Genomic DNA, 23,353 nt, shown 5'->3' with positions numbered 1-23,353 from the left:
AAACTTCACTAAGGATAGTGAGAAAGACTTTGCCAACCTGAAGCTGGCACTGGACAATCTTCTGGATCCTTATGTTCAGCTGAGCGAGAAATATAAATATCATGTCCTCCTTGAACATCTTAAATTGCCTGAAGCTCAGATGATCGCTCAGTCCTGCCGTCATCATCCACAGCCTTATACTGCTACAGTGCAGGCACTCCAACTGCAGTACGGCCAGCCACACCAGTTGGCTCAGAGCGAGATAGCAGCAATACTTACAGCACCTGACATCAGAATCGGTGACTCACAAGGGTTTCAGAGCTTTTCCCTGCAGATTCACCTGCTTGTTAGTATGCTGACGTCGCTAGAGGGTCCAACTGGTTATGAGCTGAACTGTTGCTCTCATGTTGACCGTTTACTGAGCAAGCTTCCTAAATACATGAGGGAGAGTTTCATTGAGTTCTTACACTTACAAGGCAAACTCACTGTAGCTACATTGAACCCGTACAATCTAAGGGACTTGGCTGGATGGTTACAATCAAAGGCGCAGCAGCAGAGACTTTCAAACAGACTTGTACAATGGTATCAGCAGGAGCAGCCAAGCAACAGGTCATCTAACCCCACCAAGACTAAGAGTCAAGCTGTTGTTTATCATGGCTCGAATCCAGATGCTCCTAGCCAGTTCCGTCCATCCTCTCGGAAAACAAATACTTATGTTACCACCTACAAAAGGTCTAACATCCACTGCCTGTTCTGTCGAAGCCATGACCACTACCTCACCAGATGCCCTCAAATGAGATCCCAAACCAAAGAGGAACTACAATCATGGATAACTAAGGACAACAGATGCTGGAGATGCGGACGTACCTCTCACTCCACTGTTGATTGTACACTTAAGAAACCTTGTCCTGACTGTGGTGAGCTCCATCTTCAGGTTTTGCATCTTGTGGCTAAGCAAAAACAATGTCTTGAAGCTTTACACTCACACAGCAAAGTGTACTTCGCTCACTCCAACCCCTCTGATCGTGTACTTCTTAAAGTTGTCCCAGTACTTCTCTGGAATGACAACGTCTCCCTGAGTACATACGCCATATTGGATGATGGCTCTGTTCGATCCATGATCTTGCCTGCTGCTGTCCAACAGCTTCAACTGAAAGGACAGAAGGAAATGCTGGCTCTCCGCACCATTCGGTCTGATCTCGCACACATTGAGGGGAAAAGTGTTCAGTTTGAGATCTCTCCAATCTCAGCACCGACAGCCAGATACCCCATAAAGCAGGCTTTCACTGCTAAGGAGATTGATCTCATTGATCAGACATATCCAGTCCAGTCTCTTAAGCGCCGCTACTCATATCTAAGAGATATCCCCCTTCAGCCTTTCAGGAAAGTCCAACCTCTTGTCTTGATTGGCTCTGACAATTCTCACCTGATCTCGCCCATAGAGCCTGTGAGAAGAAGCGCAAAGGGAGGTCCCATTGCTGTGCACACTCAGCTGGGTTGGACCCTTCAAGGTCATGAGGGTTTACCTGAAAGTTATCCTCCAGCGCACCAATGTCTGTTCACTTCCATTAGTCCATCTGATTCATTATTTGGTCATGTAGAGAAGCTATGGAAACTGGATGTGCTTCCGTTCCGCAGTGAGAAACAAGTCACTCGGTCTCAACAAGACAAACAGGCCATTGAGATGTTGGAGGCCCGAACGGAAAGAGTAACTATTGATGGAATTGAGCGATATGCAACTCCCCTTCTCCGGATTCATGATGCTCCTAAACTGAAGGCTCCAATGGATGCGACCATGCCGAACTTGAGGAGTACAGAACGGAGGCTCCTCAAAGATCAGGAGAAGACGGCTGTCTACAACGAGGAAATACTAAAGCTGGAGAAAGCTGGCTATGTCAAGAAAGTTCCTCCTGAAACAGTTAATAGCTCCGCAGAATCTTGGTATCTGCCCCATCATCTGGTTCATCATAATAAGAAAGCCCGCCTGGTATTCAATTGTTCATTCAAATTCCAGGGCATGTGCTTGAATGACCAGCTGCTTCCTGGTCCAACTCTGAGCCCTTCCCTTATTGGGGTCCTTCTTCGTTTTCCCCAATACCCGGTAGCAATAAGCGGCGATATTAAGGGGATGTTCCACCAGGTCCGTCTGCTACCGGAAGATCGGCCCTTGCTCAGATTCCTCTGGCGGAACATGAATCGGGAATCAGCACCTGATGTCTATGAATGGCAGGTTCTACCCTTTGGTACTACGAGCAGCCCCTGTTGTGCAACCTTTGCTCTTCAGAAGCATGTCAAAGATCACTGTGAAGGATATGAAGAAATCAAGTGGACTGTGGAGAATAATTTCTATGTTGACAATTGTCTGACAAGCTGCCTCAGCATTCCAGAAGCCAAAAGCCTGGTCGATACAACACGGGACCTTCTGGCCACAGGAGGTTTCCAGGTGCGTCAGTGGGCTAGTAATCACCCACCTGTGGTAGCTCATTTACCCCCAGATGCACAGTCACAGAGTCTAGAACTATGGCTCTCTCAGAACCGTGTTGAACCGGTAGAATCCACCTTGGGCCTGAAGTGGAGCTGTTCCCCCGATGTCCTGAGCTATCAGCACAAGCCCATGCAGCAGTCCCCAGTGACCATGAGGAGGATCTACCAAGTCCTCGCTCAACAATATGATCCCTTAGGGTTTCTTATACCCTATCTTACACGGGCCAAAATGCTCGTCCAACAACTTTGGTCAAAACAAAGAGATTGGGATGACCCGGACTTACCCACAGATCTCCTAACTGCATGGGAAGCTTGGGAGAAGGAGTTGCCCAGTCTTCAGTCAATTTCCATGCCCCGGTGCTACACTCCCGCAGGTAGACCTGATGCCATCACTCAAGATCTGCATGTCTTTTGTGATGCTTCTGAACGAGCTTATGGAGCTGTCGCTTATCTGCTCAATAAGTATGATGGAAAATGCCACACTAGCTTTGTCATGGCCAGATCCAGAGTCGCCCCTAAGAGGCAATTGTCCATGCCGCGTCTGGAACTGTGTGGTGCTTTAGCTGGCGCTCAACTTGCCCAGCTCCTTCGGAAAGAGCTTAGCATCACTCTTCAACACACTACATTGTGGACAGATTCCACCACAGTTCTTGAATGGCTGCAGTCCGAATCCTGCCGTTTTAAGGTCTTTGTGGGTGTAAGAGTGGCAGAAATTCAAGACCTCACTGACCTTCATTGCTGGCGTTATGTCGATTCTTCCAATAACCCCACTGACGACATTACCAGGGGAAAAAGCCTTGCTGACCTATCGCAGCCTAATCGTTGGAGGAATGGGCCAGCTTCCCTTAAGCAACCGCCTGACAGTTGGCCGGTGCGCCCTAAAAACACTGTCCAGCCAGACCCCACTGAACTGAGAGGTCTCACCTTTTGTAGCCTGACAACCATTAATCCTCAGAGTGAGCAGCAGCTCACTTACACTCAGTACTCCCTGTGGAAAGAGCTGGTACAGGCTACCTATGATGACCTCATGCAATCCTCTGGGAGTTCACCAGCACCAACCTATAGGGATGCTGAAATCAGCCTGCTCAAGCAATGTCAAGCAGAAAGCTTCCAAATGGAGCTAAAATCCCTGCAGGATGGCAAAGCTCTTTCGCCCAACAGCAAGCTCAAAGCTCTTGCCCCCGAACTCGATAAGGTGACAGGCCTCATACGAGTTGGTGGGAGGCTTCGGAACTGTCAAGGTTCTGTTGAAATCCCCATGCACCCTATTGTGTTGGATCCTTTACATCCAGTCACCAAACTGTTGATCAAGGATTTTGATGAGCGTCTTCTCCATGCTGGTCCTGAGCGGGTCTTTTCTGAAATCCGTAGACACTACTGGATTCTTCATGGGAGGCAGGCAGTAAAACGTCATCAAACATCCTGCCCTGCCTGTCATCGGTGGCGATCAAATCCTAAAGTCCCCCTTATGGCCGACCTTCCATCTGCCCGTCTTAGGCTATTAAGCCCTCCATTCCTTTCTACAGGAGTGGATTGCTTCGGCCCCTTCATGGTCAAAATCGGACGCCGTAATGAAAAACGCTGGGGTGTGATATTTAAGTGCATGACCACCAAGGCAGTGCATCTTGATCTCCTCAACTCTCTGGACTCTGATGCATTTCTTCTTGCTCTCAGGAGGTTCATTTCCCGCCGAGGGAAACCTATCGAGCTGCATTCTGACAGGGGCACAAATTTCCGTGGTGCTGAAAGAGAGCTTCAAGAAGCATTTCAGGCAATGGAAGCAGAACTACAGAAGAAACTCTCTGCCTACCAAGTCACTTTCAAGTTCAATCCTCCAAGCTCCCCTCATTTTGGAGGTATATGGGAGAGAGAAATTCGATCAGTGAAGAATGCACTTCAAGTCTCAGTTGGTCATCAACCAGTGTCTGAGGACGTACTTACCACTGTGCTGACAGAGGTTGAAGGAATCCTTAATTCCAAACCTTTGGGATATACCTCCTCAGATGTGGCTAGCCTGGACCCAGTTACCCCAAACATGCTGCTCATGGGGCGGCGTGATTCCACCTTACCGCAAGTGACTTATGCCCCTGAGTCCATGGGGCGGCGTCGTTGGCGCCAGAGCCAAATCCTTGCGGATCAGTTCTGGTCACAGTTCATCCGTGACTACCTTCCCACCTTGCAACCACGGAACAAATGGCTGACAGCTACAGCTAACCTGGAAGAGGACATAATAGTCCTTGTCATGGATCCTCAACTGCCCCGAGCCCAATGGCCCGTTGGCAAGATAGTGAAAGTCCATCCCAGTCCGGATGGACGGGTCAGGTCAGCGGACATCTTGATTCAGGACCGGACATACACCAGACCGGTTGCACGGCTCATCCCATTACCCTCCTTGCCCCCTTGACAACATCACAAGAATTCTGGTTTCAGTCACAGCAGCTGGGCTCCTGTGGGGGCGGCTGTTGTGAATTCCCTCATGCTGTGTATGGCAGCTCTCTGTGGGTTAGAAAGTTACACCCAGAATGTCACTCATCCCCCTGCCTGATTGGCAATTGGAGGCCAATTGGAGGCAGGTGTGAGCCCAGGCCAGTCCATATCTAGCTCTCACACAGAGCTGAGAACTCTTTGCCTCCCAACTCATTTCTCTTGCCATGCGTCCCTGACATGTAAGCCTTATTTCTGTTTATGCACATTTCATTTGTTGTAATCTGTTGAGCTAATTATTTAATGCAACTGGTAACCGTTTGATTTGTCATTTGATATTCACTTTGTATTATTGACTTTGGCTTTTACTGTCTTGTTTGCACTGCAGAAAACCATGGCTTGGATGGGAGAAATGAAATAAATCTCTGCTGATGCATCATATGAACATTGTCTCAATGCCTCTTTAATTTGAGACCCTCAGGCGGTCAGCCAACTTCAAACCCAGAGAAAATGTCTAATACTCCAGCTTCACACTGGGGGTTAATAAAGTCCAACACTCCAGCTTTACACTGGGGGTTAATAAAGTCCAACGCTCCAGATTCACACTGGGGGTTAATAAAGTCCAACACTCCAGCTTCACACTGGGGGTTAATAAAGTCCAACACTCCAGCTTCACACTGGGGGTTAATAAAGTCCAACGCTCCAGATTCACACTGGGGGTTAATAAAGTCCAACGCTCCAGCTTTACACTGGGGGTTAATAAAGTCCAATGCTCCAGCTTTACACTGGGGGTTAATAAAGTCCAACGCTCCAGCTTCACACTGGGGGTTAATAAAGTCCAACACTCCAGCTTCACACTGGGGGTTAATAAAGTCCAATGCTCCAGCTTCAAACTTGGGGTTAATAAAGTCCAACGCTCCAGCTTTACACTGGGGGTTAATAAAGTCCAACGCTCCAGCTTTACACTGGGGATTAATAAAGTCCAACGCTCCAGCTTTACACTGGGGGTTAATAAAGTCCAACGCTCCAGCTTCACACTGGGTTTTTTTTTGTTTTTTGTTTTACAGAGATACAAGACATTAAAGCAACGACACGTGACAAACAACATCACACCATACTAGCAATTACAAGTTACCTAGCAATGCTGGCAACAACTCATATATCAACAAGACAAGTGTAACAACAACAACATAAAAAAAAACAGTGACAGTGCTCATATTTGATTGGGGTACAGATCCTGGAGGCCGGAGGAAATCAAGAACATCTAGAGTGGGCTGGTCAGAGTGAGCATTCAGTATGGCAGCCCCCACCATCTGGAACTCTCTCCCGGCAGAGATTTGCAACACCCTATCCTTGGACACTTTCAAGAACACCCTCAAAAGTCACCTGTTCAACAAAGCCTTTGACCTCTAGTCAACTCTGTTCTCTCTGTTCTTGTTTTATTTGTTTGTCATTGTGTCTCACCGTTGTAAAGCGCCCTTGGGTTCCTTTAAAGGCGCTATATAAATCCAAGTTATTGTTATTTATTATAAACGGTTGTGATTTGCCCGACTGTTTTCAGGTCAGGCGGAAATCTGTTTGAATGGGAGGGGCCAGACGCATCTGCCAGAGCAAATAAAAAATGAGCTTGCAGAATGGTCAGGGTCCCAGGCTAACCAAATAAGTGAGACACCTGAGTATGTGAGTCTCTGTACTCTAAGAAGAGCTGGGTAATAAGGAGACAGTTGTTGACGTCTGTTAGCCAGAAGCCACTCGTGTTCGGAAAGCTGAGCAGAACAAAATTAACCGATGCCAGACTCTTCAGCTACTTCTTCATGTGATCTTAACAGGTATGAGCACAACAGAAGAAGAGTGCAGACAAGTCCATCATGCTTTGAGACAAGCTGGAATCAGATTAGTTTTGACTGCAAGGTTAGGTTACTAATGACAGGTTGCTAAATCTCACTTGTGAGTCACGTGACTTGTTTGCAAGTCTTGGCTCACTTGTAATTGAGCAGCGTGGACCAAAACAAATCTAAACGAGCCAAATACAAAAAATATCAACAAAACCGTTTTCACTCTGGTTCAGACTGAAGACAAAGAGAGCATCCAGGTGAAGCTGTACTGCTGTCCTTGCCTCCTCAGATCCACCTGCAGTTCCCCATGGAGTTTGAGTTCAGTCAGTACTACCTGAAGTTCCTGGCCTATCACTATGTCTCCAACCGCTTCAGGACCTTCCTGCTCGACTCAGACTACGAACGCATAGAGCTGGGTAAGCATGTTTTTCAAACTTTCACCATTTTTCAAATCAAATTTTTAGATCCTGACCCATAATGGATTTTTGGGGCCGATACTGATATTAGGGAGTAAAAGAAAATCTGATATCGATATATCGGCCGATATTCTTTATACATATACAGTATGTGTGAATATAGTGTGTGTGTTTGTGTGTAATGTATAGGGGTTGGCATCGAGTTTCGATACTTACTTGGCACCGAAATGAAAACATTGATACTAAGGGGTATCGAAGCCTCCCTTGTCAATCGATACCAATTTTCGATACCAAAACAAAACAGCGTCATTGAGCCTATAAGCATGCGACATGCTTGCACACCACGCTCTAATACGGCTGGTGATTGGCTGTCATGTAGAGGCATGCAGGAAAAGTTACGCCCACTTTAGCCGGTGTGTGTTTGTTTTGAGGCAGGCAGCGTGCGCTGCGGAGACAGAATACAAGAAGTGGAACTAGCGTTAGCCACTCAAGCTAGTCCTATCCTGGAGTACCATATGGCGAAGATGATGAAAAGCAGGGAAAGAAACAGAAACAACAAGGACTGGTTTCCACAGACAAGAGAAATAATCGAGAGGTGGGTCAGCTTACCGCAAGTTGTTGTTGTTAGCGGTTATCAGATCCCTCAGTCTGACAGTCTGGCTGTGAGTTGTAGCATTAGATCGTTTAATTAATTGGCGCCCTAACGTTATGCGCAAGCGGGCATTGTGTATTTTTAGCAACTCGTTAACAAACGCTGATGTCATGATAGTTTGTTGAATGTAAATGCGATTCACTTTGTGCCATTAAGGCTATAGGCTATTGATAGGCTAGTCAATGCTCAACTATTGTCTTCCATGCATGAAGTGGAGCTGTCTCGTCAGTTTTGACAAGAATGACGTTCTGTTGCAGCAGTGAGCATTAACCACTGATGTGCAACGCTAGCGTTAGATCTTCAATTAATTAGCGTTAACGTTATATGCAAGCGGGCAGTTATCGTCTATTATCATGTATTTTTAGCAACTCGTTAACAAACGCTGATGTCATGATAGTTTGTTGAATATAAATGGGATTCACTTTGTGCCATTAGGCTATATTGATAGGCTAGTCAATGCTCAACTATTGTCTTCCATGCATGAAGTGGAGCTGTCTCATCAGTTTGGACAAGAATAACGTTCTGTTGCATCAGTGAGCATTAAACACTGATTTGCAACTCTCTGTTTTGCACTGAAAACTATTGCACTGATTTATTTGTTTTATATTTCTTTCCTTTGTAGTACTCCAATATTTTTTTGTAGGGACAGCAATAAGTTTAGACAACTTAAAGTTATGTTAAATACAGTAGGTTTTATTTTTTTCTGCTGTAAAACTTGATTGGTATCATAATTGTCAATGTGTAATGCAGTTTTATTTTTGTTAAAATTGATTTTTCTAAAAATTGGTATCGAAAAAAGTATCGTTCAGGAACCGGTATCGAAATCAAAGTATCGAAACGGTATCGATATCGAAAAATTTTGAACGATACCCATCCCTAGTAATGTATATGTATATGTAAACATATTAGGGGTTGCATGAACTAATCGACGTGTCGACGTCACTATCACGAGTCGACGCCTACCGGAGGACGTTGAAAAGTCGTCACGTGGTTTGAGACTTGCTCGGAGCGGCTTACTAACATTACAGGGATCAGCTGGGTGTGTTCAATAGACCCTTCTCACGGGGGCCATTTTGTGTGGAAAAGGCAGAAGAAACACAGGTGCAAGCAAAACACTAATGAGGGTTTCCAAATTCCAATCATGGAAGTTGGAAACCCTCATTAGTGTTTTGCTTGCACCTGTGTTTACCCTGCCTTTTTGACACAAAATGGCCCCCGTGAGAAGGGTCAATTATATGAACGGTTTCCAGGTTGAAAGTCATGTTTCCTCACATGGTTCAATGCACCACCATTTCAGTTTAAACATTTTGCTACGTGTTGTCGGGACTGAACTAAACCCCTGTTACGCCCCAAGTCTAGGGTTTAGGGCAATAGAGAGCCGCAGGGATGACGTATTTTTGTAGGCTGAATGCGGAAGTCCCGAACTTCCTGGTTCAACACTGTTTCTGTCTATGGGATTTTTGAATGGGTTTTTGGCGCAAAGCTTCAAATAAGGTCTCTGGGCAACGCAAGTTTAATCAAACGCGAACCAAGGTTCAGCGGGATAATCTTCACACATGAGGACCACTTTCATGAGTTTTGAAGCGTAAATGCGAGCCCTAGAGGTAAAAAGCTCGTGCTAAGCTAATCCAGAACTACACACTGTCGCATAGGCTTCCACGTCACGTCAGCACTCAACCTGGACTTTTGTTGATGCACACACTGATTACCCCGGGCTGAACGGGGCTGAACCAGGTGAGGGAAAGAGAATTTCCGTGTTCGTCCTTTGAGTGATGACGTTATTGACGTATATATCCCCATCGACTCAACAGTGTAGTCCCATTTAGCCGTTTGCTAGCTAGCCGCCCTTTTAACGGCACATAAAAGCTTCAAAACTCATAAAAGTGGTCTTCATGTGTGAAGATGATGTTACTACCATCTGGTTCGCGTTTGATTAAGCCAGCGTTGCCCAGAGAGCTTATTAGAAGCATCGCGCCAAAAACCCATTCAAAACTCCCATAGGCGAAAACTGTGTTGAACCAGGGCTGTTAGCATCGATGATTTCCGGACTCGTTACTGCGGCTCTCTATACCATGAAGTTCAGACGGAAACCAAGCTCAAACGTACGAAAATGTTTTACTTTGTAATTTCAGAGCATAAATACAAAGTTTTCTCTTTCTTTTTGTTAACAGTGAACAGTTACAAATAACAAACATGAACACAACATACATTACAGTTACCTTAACTTAACCTGTACATATAACAAAGAAACCTAAACATAGGGGTTGCTGGATGAGAGTGGAGCCCCTGTCATCTCCACTCTGTCTCCATGTTGTCTGACTTCTGCATTTGTAGACAGCAGTGGCTTGACTCAAATCAGCTGCAATCAGCAACAGCCACGTTCAACCAATTGTCTCCCAGCAGACCAATCCAGACCAGAGTTGAGTCTATGAATGAGAGCATGTTACCAAAGAGTCTACATGACAAGAGAAGGATCCCCATTGTGGAAGTACTGTGAAGTAGTGTTGTCCATGAAATAAACCAGATTCATAACGGAAAACTACTCAATGAAAATAACTAAACAACCCGTCGTAACAACCCCATATGCCCTGACAGTGCGGTGTGTGGCCCGCCGGTGCAAGACTCAAGGCTGGGATGGTGAGGAGGAGGCCATGGTTAAAAGAGGAGATATACAATATTACCTGGGCTGCGTTCCAATACCCATACTTGTACTTCTTTCTTGTAGTATGTACTGCCGCTGCCCTCACAAAGTATGGATTGTAGTGTGCAGCATGCATGCAAAATGCATACTATTGGGACACACTACATCTGTCGTCACATGAGCTTCCTGAACTCCGACCTCTTGCTCACTTCCGCCGACGTCCGCAGCACTACATTTGAGTTTTCTTTTTTTTTTTTTTCTTTTTTTTTTTCAATAAACAAAGTCTGGCAATAACAAACAGTACATTATACAAAAGATTCAGACTAAGCATTTACAAAATTGGAACAGACAATCAAATAAACAACAAAATAAAATAAAGCAAAAACATTAAGTCAGAGTTCTAAACAGGAATCAAGATATGCATGTTTTGGTACACACTCCATGCTTTTTTGGTTTTAACATATTTCAAGGCTTTCTTAAAGTTAATTATCTCATTCATGAATACTAAGAACAGGGGTCTGGCAGTTTGAAATTTACATCGGTGAATAAATTGTCATTATAACTCCAAATTTAATATCATTATATTCTAAATTGGGCGATTGAGGGTCTTTTTCAGATATCCAATTTTGAAACAAATCCCAAAAAGATCTAGAGTAATTACAAACAAAAAACAGATGCTCTCTACAGTGTCAATATCAGAATCACAAAATCTACAGTTGTTCATATCAAGGTTAAATCTTTGTCTCAGAAACTCATTACATGGATAAATATCATTCATTACTTTAAAGTGAGTGTCTTTAGCTTTGGGTGGGATGGGGAGAGTGAGGTATCTAGTTCGAATTCTAATTCTTATCTCTTCAGGATAATCTTTTAACAGATTTTTCCTTTTTATTGGTAAAGGAAAGATTACAGAAGTAAGAGTACTTCTTAGAAATTTGTTTGTGCATTTTTTCTCCTTAAATTTGATACCGTCAATACACAGTGAAGGTAGCTGTGGAACGAAAACATGATACAGCAACATCCCTTTAACCATATTCACCATTGCTTGTGGAATTGCCTTAATAACCACCGAGTATTGTCTATTTGTGCAATTCACCTTGTATTTCTCAATAAATGTATTATACTCGAGAAGATTACCATTTGAATTCATTAAATGCAAAATCGACCAAATACCTTTCTCCACCCAGTCACAGTAACACAAAGATTTTCTTTTAAATAAAATATGCCACATTTGAGTTTGTTTGTGCTCAAACCTGTCAAAATGCCTGGCGATCTAAATACATATTTGAGCAGCAGCATCGCCTCTCGCCAAGCTCTCCAGAGACGTGCGCACCGTCGGAGGCTCCGGAGAGCTCTGTTGCTGTTATATTGTAATGTATGTTGTTGTTTCTAATAAACTGATGTGATGATACTTACATGCAGTCTCATTCTTAACAGTATAATAACGTGCATATTTCTGTCAGTGTTTTTATCATAGTTATTGACGTGTTCACGGCGTCATGGGGGTGGGCGTGGATTATACACGCAGCTCAGTCAGAGCGACGTAACTTCCGCTGCGCAAAGGATTGTGGGGCAGATTGGCTGGCGCAGCATGCATCGATCCATACTGCGAAATACGAGCTGATGTAGTACAACATCCTGGTACTCTTGGCATACTGCATCTGACATACTATGTATTGGGACATACTAATTATTTTTTTTGCCTACTAAATAGCATGGAAGTATGGGTATTGGAACGCAGCCCTGGTTTTTATCCAGAGTTTAGCCGGCTTCTAGTTGGTGTGTGCAATGAGGAAGCAGTGAGCGTGGTCGGCATGATGAAACGAGGGGAAGTGTCACTATTTCCGAGTGGGCGGCATAATTAAAGGAGTCGCTATTTACATACGTGAACAATATGGCAAAACCCTGGACAGTCAAACAATGTGTTTGCCCCCGGACATCAAACTGTTAGCAGTAAGTCTCTGTTCATATTACTTGCCCAGAAGAGTTTTCCCAAGCCATTTCTGTGTGTACATTCCTCCTGCATCGCAGGCTGCGGTCATCAAGTCAACAAGACTACTTTTAATACAGGTGTTAGTACATAACAGTTAGTCGACGTCGACTCGACTTTATTGGTAGAAAGGTCGACTTTGGAGAAAATTTTGAGTCAGGCGTGTGTGACGTGTGTGTGTATATATAAACTCAAACAAAGTTCTGAAACATTATTTCGGTCGATTATTTCTCCCTTTTAATAATTATAATAGAGAGAAGCGTCTGCACATCCACTATGCAAACCAGGTGCTAGACTAACAAAGCTATACGTTGAAAAGAAAAAAGTCTGCACTCTGGAGCATACTTAAGACTTGGAGTTTATTGATAACGTTTCGGTTCAACAACCTTCATCAGAAGGAACACACCACGTTCTGATGAAGGTTGTTGAACCGAAACGTTATCAATAAACTCCAAGTCTTAAGTATGCTCCAGAGTGCAGACTTTTTTCTTTTCAACGTATCCCTTTTAATAATTCCAATTGGTATTGTATTTTATATCGTTGGAAAGCCTGATTAGTCACCTTTACAACAAGGTACAACTTGTAAGGATCATGCATTCCTGGAATGAGCAACACAGCTAACCGTGTGGGTAGCACCCCAAATAAATGATTGCACTCTCCCACAGTAATAAGGAAAAAACAACACATATTGGCCATTTTTACACTTTATTCATTTTACACTGTGGAAGATCCATATGCAGCCACAACAGCTTGGCACCTCCTCTTCATGCTGGTCACCAACCTAGCCACATTTTGGTGCTGTGGGAGAGTGCAATCATGCAATCCACCAAGCAACTCAAAACAAGAGTGAATACCAACAGAAGAATATTGCAGGGGATTTTGGCAAATCTTTTTGGGGCGCTATCCACACGTTTAGCTGTGTTGCTCATTCCATGAATGCACGATCCTTACAAGTTGTACCTCGTTGTAAAGGTGACCAATTAGGCTTTCCAACAATATAAAATACAATACCAATTGGTATTATTAAAGGGGAGAAATAATCGACCGAAATAACGTTTCCGAACTTTTTTTGGGGAGTTTATATATACACACACAAAACACACACACACACACACACACACACATATATATATATATATATATATATATATATATATATATATATATATATATATATATATATATATATACATACATATATATATATATATATATATATATATATATAGGAAAAAGGATCAAATATCCATAAGATTCTGCCTATATAAAAAAATTATAAAAGATATCTGCGCATATCGGATAAAATATGCCAATACCAATATATCTGTGATAGGCCAATATCGGCTGACCTGGTCATTTTAGAATAAGTCTTGTTCCAGTCTGAGCTTGCAGTTGAACGTGGCCTGTGTCTTGTGCAGGAGTGCTGTATGAGGAGAAAGGGGAGAGAAAGAGCCCTCAGGTGTGTAAGTCTGTCTGGGATTACATCGACCGACTCAACAAGAAAACACCCGTCTTCTACAACTACATGTTCTGTCCTGAAGACGAGGAGGTGAGCGCTCACACACATCCTCCAGACAAATAATGGGGACAGAACTCTGTTTTGTCTAGAGTTCTTAATTACCAGCCAAGCAGATTTTTACAGAATAGAATAGCACCTCCAATTGACAGCTGGTTATCTCCCAAAATGGCTAGTAGAAGAGACAAACTTAACAGCCACAACACAATTCAAAACGAGTGGCTGGTGTTACTTTCCCCACCTTTGCTACATGATGAAAATACAACATATACTGTACATGTCCAAGGTCCAGATATGTAATATTTAGACCCATCTTATCTTATTTGTTTAGTTTGGTTTTTGGTGGTATATAATACAATTTTATTACCGGTATTATAATTATGTGACATTTGGAAGATTTCTGAAAATTTTGAACTGTTAAATCTCCATCCCACCCCATTCACACAAGGACCATTCTCTCAGAAAGTGTTTATAGTATCTGTAATTTTCTTCCCCCCAATCTACTCACCTTTTTCATCTATTCACTTTTTGTACACTAGAAATCTCACGCGCTTGATTCCTAGGCTCTCCCACCCTGCAGCTCGCCCGCTGCGCAGGCTCACATACGCAGCTCAGCTGCTGCGTGGCCTCGCCTGCTCTATTGCCATGCGCATCTCACAATTGCTCAACTTCACATCACAGATGACATTACTCACTGATGAAATCGCAATTGCTTGAGTGACCATCACTGATCACATCATGGAGTGCTCAAGTGACATCACTCAGCGCACAATTGCTCAGCTTCGCATCACTAATGACGTCAGTGAGTGATCAGTAGTGAGAGAAAAGTAGAGTCCTTGTTTAATTCTTCTCAATAAAAAAAGAGTGGCATCACTGATGATGTCGTAGACATTGTGACATCATCAGTGACATCATTACTGATCAAAATCATCACAAATCTCACAATGTGGGAAAAACCAAAAACGTGACCAAAATCGCAGACAGACAGACAGAGCCCACTTACTCAATTTGATAATAGATGATGATGATGATGATGTCTGTCTTGCAGGTGCTGTGGCCCTACAGCTTCATCTCCAACCTGAAGGTGTGGGACTTCTACACAGAGGAGACTCTGTCGGAGGGGCCGTCCTACGACTGGGAGCTGGTGCGCGGCCGGCCAGAGCACCCCCCAGAGGACACGCCCGACAAACCCGACACCAGCGGGCCCAAGTCCCAGCGCCACGTGGTCTGGCCCTGCTACCACAGCCGCAGCAAGGTGGTGCCCGACGCCATCACCAAGCTGCTGCAGGTGGGTGGGGAAGCTACAACATACAGCTGGCTTTGTAGCAAGGGAAACCCGGTCTGGAGATTGGAACCGGCAACCTTCTAGTGCCGGGGTCTGCAAACATTTTGATATGACGTGCAATTTCCAAATTCTCCTGTCAATTGTGACGGGGGTGGGCTGTGAAAGAGGTCATTTGGCATGCAGATGAAAGGGCACTTCAACATGTACACACGCACACACACAGAAAAACTCTTGCACACTTATAGAGTGCCAAAGTCACGCCCTCTTCAGTCAAAATTCTGAGGTTAGTCAGAATTCAGTCAGAAAAAGTGTCTGAGAAAAATGTCAGCATACTGTTACATCACTGATGTCGTCACTGATTATGACACTGACCGAAATTAGAATTTCTGGGGTCCCTACATTTTTGTGACGCCAAAGTGGGGTCACAAGCAAAAACAAATTGGGAACCCCTGGCTTAACCCTTCGCACGCGTGCCTTACTTTGCCGACTCACCTATAACCTTAAGGCCGAATTCTACATATTGTGCTTTACCTTAATACAGTTAAACTGTGTGTGTGACTCTCAGGACCTGCAGAGTCTGGAGGCGGAGCTTGGTCAGGCGTCAGAGAAGTGGAAGGACACCTGGGACAAAATCAAGACAACGCAGCGGACCGAGTCCAAACTGGAGAGCAGGGTGAGCCAAGCACACTTTGACTCAATAGACATTTCAGAATCAGAATCAGCTTTATTGGCTCAAGTATGTAGGTAGACATATAAAGAATTTGACTGAAATATGTATATAAGAAAGTATATGTAAACTACACTGGATTGCAAACAATGCTATAAGTCAGATATTGCACAGTTGTTTACCGATCTATAATGTTCAGACTGTGCTGAACAGCAGAGATGTGATTGCAGGTGTTTTTTTTATGAAAAGTCTTCCACTGACATCTTGTGGCCTAAAGGTAGAATGCAGTTGAGGATTTCAATTCTAAACTGAAGTGTTTGTATTTTCCATTAAAAAAATATATTTTACTTACAAAATGATTGACAAGAAAATAAAACATAAGAAAGGAAATATTTGTATAGCACTTTCTGAAGCACAAGTGCTGTGCTTTATAAAGGAGTGAATAAAACAAGAAATAAAAATCTAAAGACCTAAAAAATAAGTGTCTTTTTAAAGAAAAGGTGATACAGATTTTTATTTTTTACCTGTGTTATAGAGTTACTATTGAAGTACTTAAGACCATGTTTATGTTTCTGGAGGATAAAATGGTTGGTGTTTTGAAAAATGTCAGTTTTGAAATGACAAACTCCCATTAAAGTTTTCCTCTTCCCCCACCCGCCAGCCATCATTCACCAGCTCTCTGCTGAACTCGTCCAGTCTGGCTCCGGCACGGCGCTCTCAGGGCGTGTTCCTGCAGGACAGCAGCAGCCTGTCTCTGGACTGTGAGGCCAGCGCCACCTCCACGCCTGCCCAGGGCCGGCCCAGCACCAGCACCCTGTACAGCCAGTTCCAGAGCACCGAAAGCGAGAACAGGTGATCTCACAATGAAGCGTCAACTCCTTCCACTCATTTCCACCTTCTACTCTGAGATTGCCCTCTTTCAACCATTTCTATGAGGGAATTTCCCCAGGGGAAATCCATTTTCCCTAACCAATCATTAGAGAGCAATGTATCGGCCTGAATCTTACCTTAGTTACTCCAGTCAGGAGAACGAAACAAAAAAGAAACTAGAATGACCGCACCGCGGATATATGCCTCCGCCAACAAGTGAGATTTTGACGTTTGAGCCAAATATGAAGAAATTTCGTCAAGGTGTTACTGAGATATGGCGTTACCGAGCTTGAAAATGGCATTCGTGAGGTCACAGTGGCCTTGACCTTTGACCACCAAAATGTAATCAGTTAATCCTTGAGTCCAAGTGGACATTTGAGATTAGATGAAATTCCGTCAAGGCATTCCAGAGATATCATGTTAACTCATTCATGGCCAGTTTAGGACTGCCAATATTTAGCACAGGCCAAAGATTTTCATAATTGTTGGTCATCTTTCAAGACCCACAGTAAATTATCTATTAGCACCAAAGTGATTTGCAATACCTCAAAATGAAGATGTACGTCTCTGGGTTCACCAGGGAAAAAAAAGTGAGCTTTTAGCATGTTCTGTACTCTACTTATAGCCATTTATATACACCCTGTTTTCACCAAAAAGGTCTCTCGGAGAAGAGAAACAGCAGAAAAGGCAATTTTTGTAAAAGACACAATCTCAGGCAGAACTCGCTCTCAATTCTTTTATTTTGAACTGTATTGACATCAGACATGTAAATATTATTCATTATGACACAAATGACAATATATATATATATATATATATATATATATATATATATATATATATATATATATATATATATATATATATACACATGAAGTGCTTTTTTTACATTCAACAATACAGTTTACTCAGTGTGAGTGAGTGTGCAGACAGACACACAGACAGACAGACAGACAGACACACAGACAGACACACAGACACAGACACACACACACACACACACACACACAAACACACACACACACACACACACACACACACACACACACAGAGAGAGAGTTCTGTCCACAGCTGCTGCTGGATCGCACCTCCTTCCCCCGCGAATTAGCATAGGAGGGGAACACCAAACTGGTTTGAGATCAGCGTCTAGCCTCCTCTGCCTCTGCTGCATCGTTTTCCTCCTCTCGTTCGGGCTGGGACGAATGCTGCGACATACAATCCATGGCTGCGACACAGGAACGGGTCCGGCTTGGCTTTGGGACCAGGCGCTGGAACCGGATCGATCATGTTCGTCACGGGTTTGACTACTGCGAACAACTCAATCCAGGTTCGCCCTGCAGCAAGGCGAGCAGTGCAGCGCGCCGAGGGGCGTTTCAATGGCGTTTCTCCTCTCTATAAGGAAGCGCGTTTCTCTGTTTTTCCTCCTGCTCATTTCAAAACAACAGCTGCGGTATGTGTTTGATCGCGTGTTGTCGGCTTGGCTTTGAGGCTAGGGACCTGATAACATGTCACAGGCTGGGGAAGTGTTTGAACTACGCGCTGCACTAATAAAAACAAAAACACGTCAAACACGTCATTAGCCCTCTGGGCTATTCCTGATAACACGTCAAAGACGTCTTTGGCCATGAATGAGTTAATGAGCATGAAACGAGCGGTCGTGATGTCACAGTAACCTTGAACTTTGACCACCAAAATCTAATCAGTTCATCCTTGAATCCAAGTGGACGTTTGAGGCAAATTGGAAGAAATTCCGTCAAGGCGTTCCTGAGATACAGTATTGCGTTAAAGAGTTTGGAAATGGGGTTCGTGAGGTCACTGTGACCTTGAAATTTGACCTTTAACAACCAAAATGTAATCACTTCATCCTTGAGTCCAAGTGGACGTTTGAGGAAAATTGGATGAAATTCCGTCAAGGCGTTCCTGAGATATCGCGTTAACGAGCTTAAAAATGGCGTTTGAGAGGTCACAGTGACCTTGACCTTTGATCACCAAAATCTAATCAGTTCATCCTTGCATCCAAGTCAACGTTTGAGCCAAATTGGAAGAAGTTCCGTCAAGGCGTTCCTGAGTTGTTGTTGTCCTGTTTTGACACCACCGAGTGGGCCGTGTTTAAGCAGGCAGCCACCTATAATCACCAGGTAAATATCCAGGAGTATACAGACATTGTCACTTCTTACATTAGTAAATGCATCGATGATGTAACAGAGACAAAAACCATCACAGTACGGGCGAATCAGAAGCCTTGGCTGACAGGAGAAGTCCATAGGCTACTGAAAGCCCGGAATGCTGCTTTTAGAGCTGGAGACGAGGCTGGCCTGAGAACAGCGAGGGCCAACTTGTCCCGTGGCATCAAAGAGGCTAAAAGACAGTACACAAGAAGGATAGCCCATCGTTTCAGTGACAGCGGGGACACAAGGAGCCTGTGGCAGGGGATCCAGTCCATCACTGGCTACAAACCCCAATCACAGACCTGTGACAGTGACATCACCCTGCTAAACGATCTGAACAACTTCTTTGCACGTTTTGAGGCTCTCAACAACACCCCCGCACAGAGAACACCCCCCCCCCCACACCAGACGACAGAGTGCTGTTCCTGTCTCCAGCCAGCGTGAGGAGAACCCTTTCCAGGATTAACCCATGCAAAGCGGGGGGCCCGGACAACATACCAGGCCGTGTGCTGAAGGACTGTGCGGAGGAGCTCACGGATGTCCTCACAGACAATTTTAATGTATATTTTCTTGCACCGTGGATATGACGAGCAATGCAATTTCAATCCTTGTATGTCATGTATATACAGTGGAATTGACAATAAAATTGACCTTGACCTTGAGATATCGCGTTAACAAACTTGGGAATGGCGTTCGTGAGCTCACAGTGACCTTGAACTTTGACCTCTGACCACCTAAATCTAATCAGTTCATCCTTCCAAGTCGACGTTTCATGCATTTGATGAAATTCCGTCAAGGCGTTCCTCCGATATCGTGTTAACGAACATCGGACGGACATCCGGACCGACAACCCGAATCCATAATGCGTCCGGCCTGGCTATCGCCGGCGGAGGCATAATAAATAAAACTTCTGACTAAATGCCTCCCAAGCAGTGTCCCGTTTGGATTTAATTAATTGGTACTTTTAATCAATTTAAAGTGTTTGTTGTTATTGACATTACTCCTTGGCGCACTTGACAACGGCTTAGTTCCGCCCGTTGGGTTGTTTATTGCCGCTGATTGGCCAATCGTTAGTCCCCCTCAGCGCTGATTGGTGAATCGCTGGTAAAACCGAAGAAAAGGCATTTGAGGGATTTGAAGGTCTGGAGCCACCAGCCACCGTCACTCTGCCCAGGTCTGGACCCACGTACCACCCAGCCACCGTCACTCTGCCCAGGTCTGGACCCACGTACCACCCAGCCGCCCTCAATCTGCCCAGGAAGCGATAAATAAAGCTGATGTCTATTCAGAATGGGCTTTTGAATGGGTGACTAGGCACAGCAGTCAGCATGATCGGTCAGATCCGATTCCCATCATGCCGTGGTGCGTACATTTGACTTTTGCGTTAGTGTATAGTCCGGGTTATCCTGAACACAAATATATCAGTCAATGTCAGAAATGACAAAGCTAGCTAAGGTGGCTTTTTTCAATTAAAAAAAAAATGTTATTCCATGTCATTTGTGTTACTTCTTGTATAGTGTCATGACAAAAGCAAAGATACAACAGGGTAAGATAAAGGATACATCCCCCCCTATATTCAAGTAGCCTATAATACTGTGTGTGTGTGTGTGTGTGTGTGTGTGTGTGTGTGTGTGTGTGTGTGTGTGTGTGTGTGTGTGTGTGTGTGTGTGTGTGTGTGTGTGTGTGTGTGTGTGTGTGTGTGTGTAAAGGCCGCATTCAAAAAAGTCCTTTAAGTGTTTTTAATACTTAGCATCCATATTAAAAATGCCTAAAGGACTTTTTTGAGTGCTGGCCTTTTCTCTCTTTTGTACATTTCTACCGTGGCCCTGCACCTTGATTGACTTTAATTTTGAAGTGTGCTCGCTACTGCTGTTGTTTGACCCAATACATTAGATGCATGATGTTGCCCCCATTCACTTCTATAGTAAGCTTTGGTTGACTAATGAACTTCATTTCTAAAATATAACTTAAGATAAAGACTTCGTCTTTCAATCAACTCAATGATCATGGTGTTTAACACCGTACTCACTATAGAAAAGAGACTAAGGCCCAATCCTAATTATTATTTTTATCCCTACCCCCTTTTTCTTTCTTTTTTTATAGTATTTATTTTTGAGCAGGGAGCATTGCATTTACAATACATTAACAAATGTAATTTCTTTTTTTTTCCTCTTTTTTTTTTTTTACATTGAAACATCCCAACCAGCACATCTGCCCCCACCCGCATCCTCACCACCCTACTCCCAATAAAATAAAGAGTACATATAAAATAAAATAAAACTATACATCAACAACAAAGAATAAATAAGAACAAAGGGAAGGGGAAAAAAAACATGGTGGAAAGTAGTATAGCAAGAATACAGTAATAACTCAAGTCATCAGGGTTTATACTTGCAAGCATCTGGGTCATACTGGCCTATTTAGGCTTCATGAATTTAGGTGGGTACCGCTCGGCTTTGAGTGTGGTGGGCAGGCAGCGAGGTACTCGTCCATCCCTTGGAGGGCCTAGGCCCCAGTTCTAACGGCCGGGACACACATCTTGCGTCTACCTACCTAGTGCGTGTGCGTGGCGTGATGGCTGCGGCTGGCACGCCCGCGGCATCCACACAGGCAGCGTGGCTGCTGCGTTGCAGCTGCTGCGCTGCTGTCTGTCTGCCAACTCTCTTCCTGTAGAGTTGACCTTTTATTAAATTTGCTATAAACAATACAATGATGATTTTAACTGAAGATCGCTTGGGCTCACTTCATAATCGAGGCAGTATTGATTTGTGTGTGTGTGTGTGGGGGGAGGGGAGGAACGAAGCCACGTTGTAGCCTATGTACTGTATGTGGTTTTCAGAGGGCAGGAGAACTGCAGCTGTGAGCTCATCCTACCGTCTCAAATCAAAACGAGCCTTGATTGGCTGTGGCTGCCCCTGTAAAATATCATTTTAATGTCTATTTGTGTAGAGACACGCGCGCGGTAAGCAGAAAAAATAGGCGTCGCTTCTATTCTCTAGATGACACGCGTCTCACGCCTCGCAAGACACGCGCCTGAGATGCGCGTCTCATGCCGGTGGTGTGGCTGCTGTAACCTGTTAACATGGGCGCCGAAATGAAAATCAACAGGTAACGCCACGCAGACGCACAGCAGACGCAAGATGTGTGTCCCGGCCGTAAGGATCCACGTCATCTGTGGGAAGGCCATTGACATATTCGATCAGCGGTCTCCAGTGCGAGTAAAATTAGAGCCCCTCAGAGTGAATTTAATTCAGAACATATTACCGTAAATTCCGGACTATAAGGCGCACCGGTATATAAGCCGCAGCACCAAAATTGACTGTTTTTTACATATATAAGCCGCACCGGACTATAAGCCGCGGGTGTTTTGATGTTTAATTACCATATGTAAGGGTTCGTGCACAGAGAGGAATGTCGGGAAAGAGATGGCTGTTTGGGGAAGCTCCCATTTATTAACATTTCAACAAAACAAGCATATCCCGCTGGGGATCTTTTCTTTTGGCATTGTGAGACGCTTAAAAATCACCATCGGCGGGAGCTTTACTCCAGATGCTGTGCAGCCAAGAACACAAGTGAAATTCGTTCTCTCGTGACCTGTGGTTCTCAACGTGATGGACGATTCACCTTTCTTGTTAACAGTCCTAGTGAGAGGCAGGTCGAACGTCAAAGGCACTTCATCCATATTTATGATCTGCTCCGGTCCGATGGAATATTCCTTGATCTTTCTTTGTGTGAATTCGCCGAAGTTTGTAATTTTCTCCTGGTAGTCGGGAGGGAGTTGCTGACACACAGTCGTCCGCGCCCTGACGGACAGTCCCTTTCGTCTCATAAATCTGAAACACCAGGATGGTCCACCTCTAAAATGTTCAATTTTCATTTCGGTGGCGACTGTTTTGGCCTTCAGTCGGATCTGAACGGTGGACACACCTCGGCCGTCTGCTCTCTGTGTCAACACCCTGATGCCAAGGTTACGTGCTGCTGCTCGATTTCCTTCTTTCCTTCTTCTTCTCGCCGCCATCGTCGTAACACAGCCAGTTCTCCATCTTTTGAAGCATGATGTTAGATTATATATAAAATAATCGAAAAAACAAGCAGCAAAGCAATGCACATAAAATGTGCTGATGAAGCTGTGTAACCTGTAAAATCCATCGATTTTGGAGGTCACCGAGTGGCCGTTTGCTTACCGTAATTACCATATGTAAGGGGTCACGCACAGAGGGGATTGTCGGGAAAGAGATGGCTGTTTGAGGAAGCTCCCATTTACCGTATTACCGTAACATTTCAACAAAACAACATAACACAACACCACCTTTGTTTATTTTTACAGTGCACACAGTGTCCGCGGTGTGGTGAAAAGAGGGCAAGAGAGGAAATTAAAACAGAAGTGGATTTATAGTTAGAAAGAGTGCTAAAAAAGAGAGATTTT

The 23,353-nt window shown here is 44.2% G+C and overlaps 1 protein-coding gene across 4 annotated transcripts in view; it reads left to right on the top strand.

Annotated features, from left to right (window-relative positions):
• sbf1 (SET binding factor 1) overlaps positions 1 to 23,353 on the top strand; it is a 240,088-nt gene that overhangs the window by 193,678 nt on the left and 23,057 nt on the right. For 3 of the 4 annotated variants that reach the window (XM_083660189.1, XM_083660188.1, XM_083660190.1), the window contains 5 exons: positions 7,012 to 7,138; positions 13,840 to 13,970; positions 14,986 to 15,225; positions 15,788 to 15,895; positions 16,551 to 16,741. In XM_083660189.1, coding sequence (XP_083516315.1) covers positions 7,012 to 7,138; positions 13,840 to 13,970; positions 14,986 to 15,225; positions 15,788 to 15,895; positions 16,551 to 16,741 — 797 coding nt within the window. Of the gene's footprint in view, positions 1 to 7,011; positions 7,139 to 13,839; positions 13,971 to 14,985; positions 15,226 to 15,787; positions 15,896 to 16,550; positions 16,742 to 23,353 lie in introns of those variants that run through there. The other variant, XR_014553738.1, reaches the window with a different exon arrangement.

The sequence above is a fragment of the Poromitra crassiceps genome (assembly GCF_964638095.1).
Source record: "Poromitra crassiceps genome assembly, chromosome: 2".
Classification (NCBI taxonomy): domain Eukaryota; kingdom Metazoa; phylum Chordata; class Actinopteri; order Beryciformes; family Melamphaidae; genus Poromitra; species Poromitra crassiceps.
Note: the sequence above shows the minus strand (reverse complement) of the source record. Positions and strands in the feature narration are given on the sequence as shown.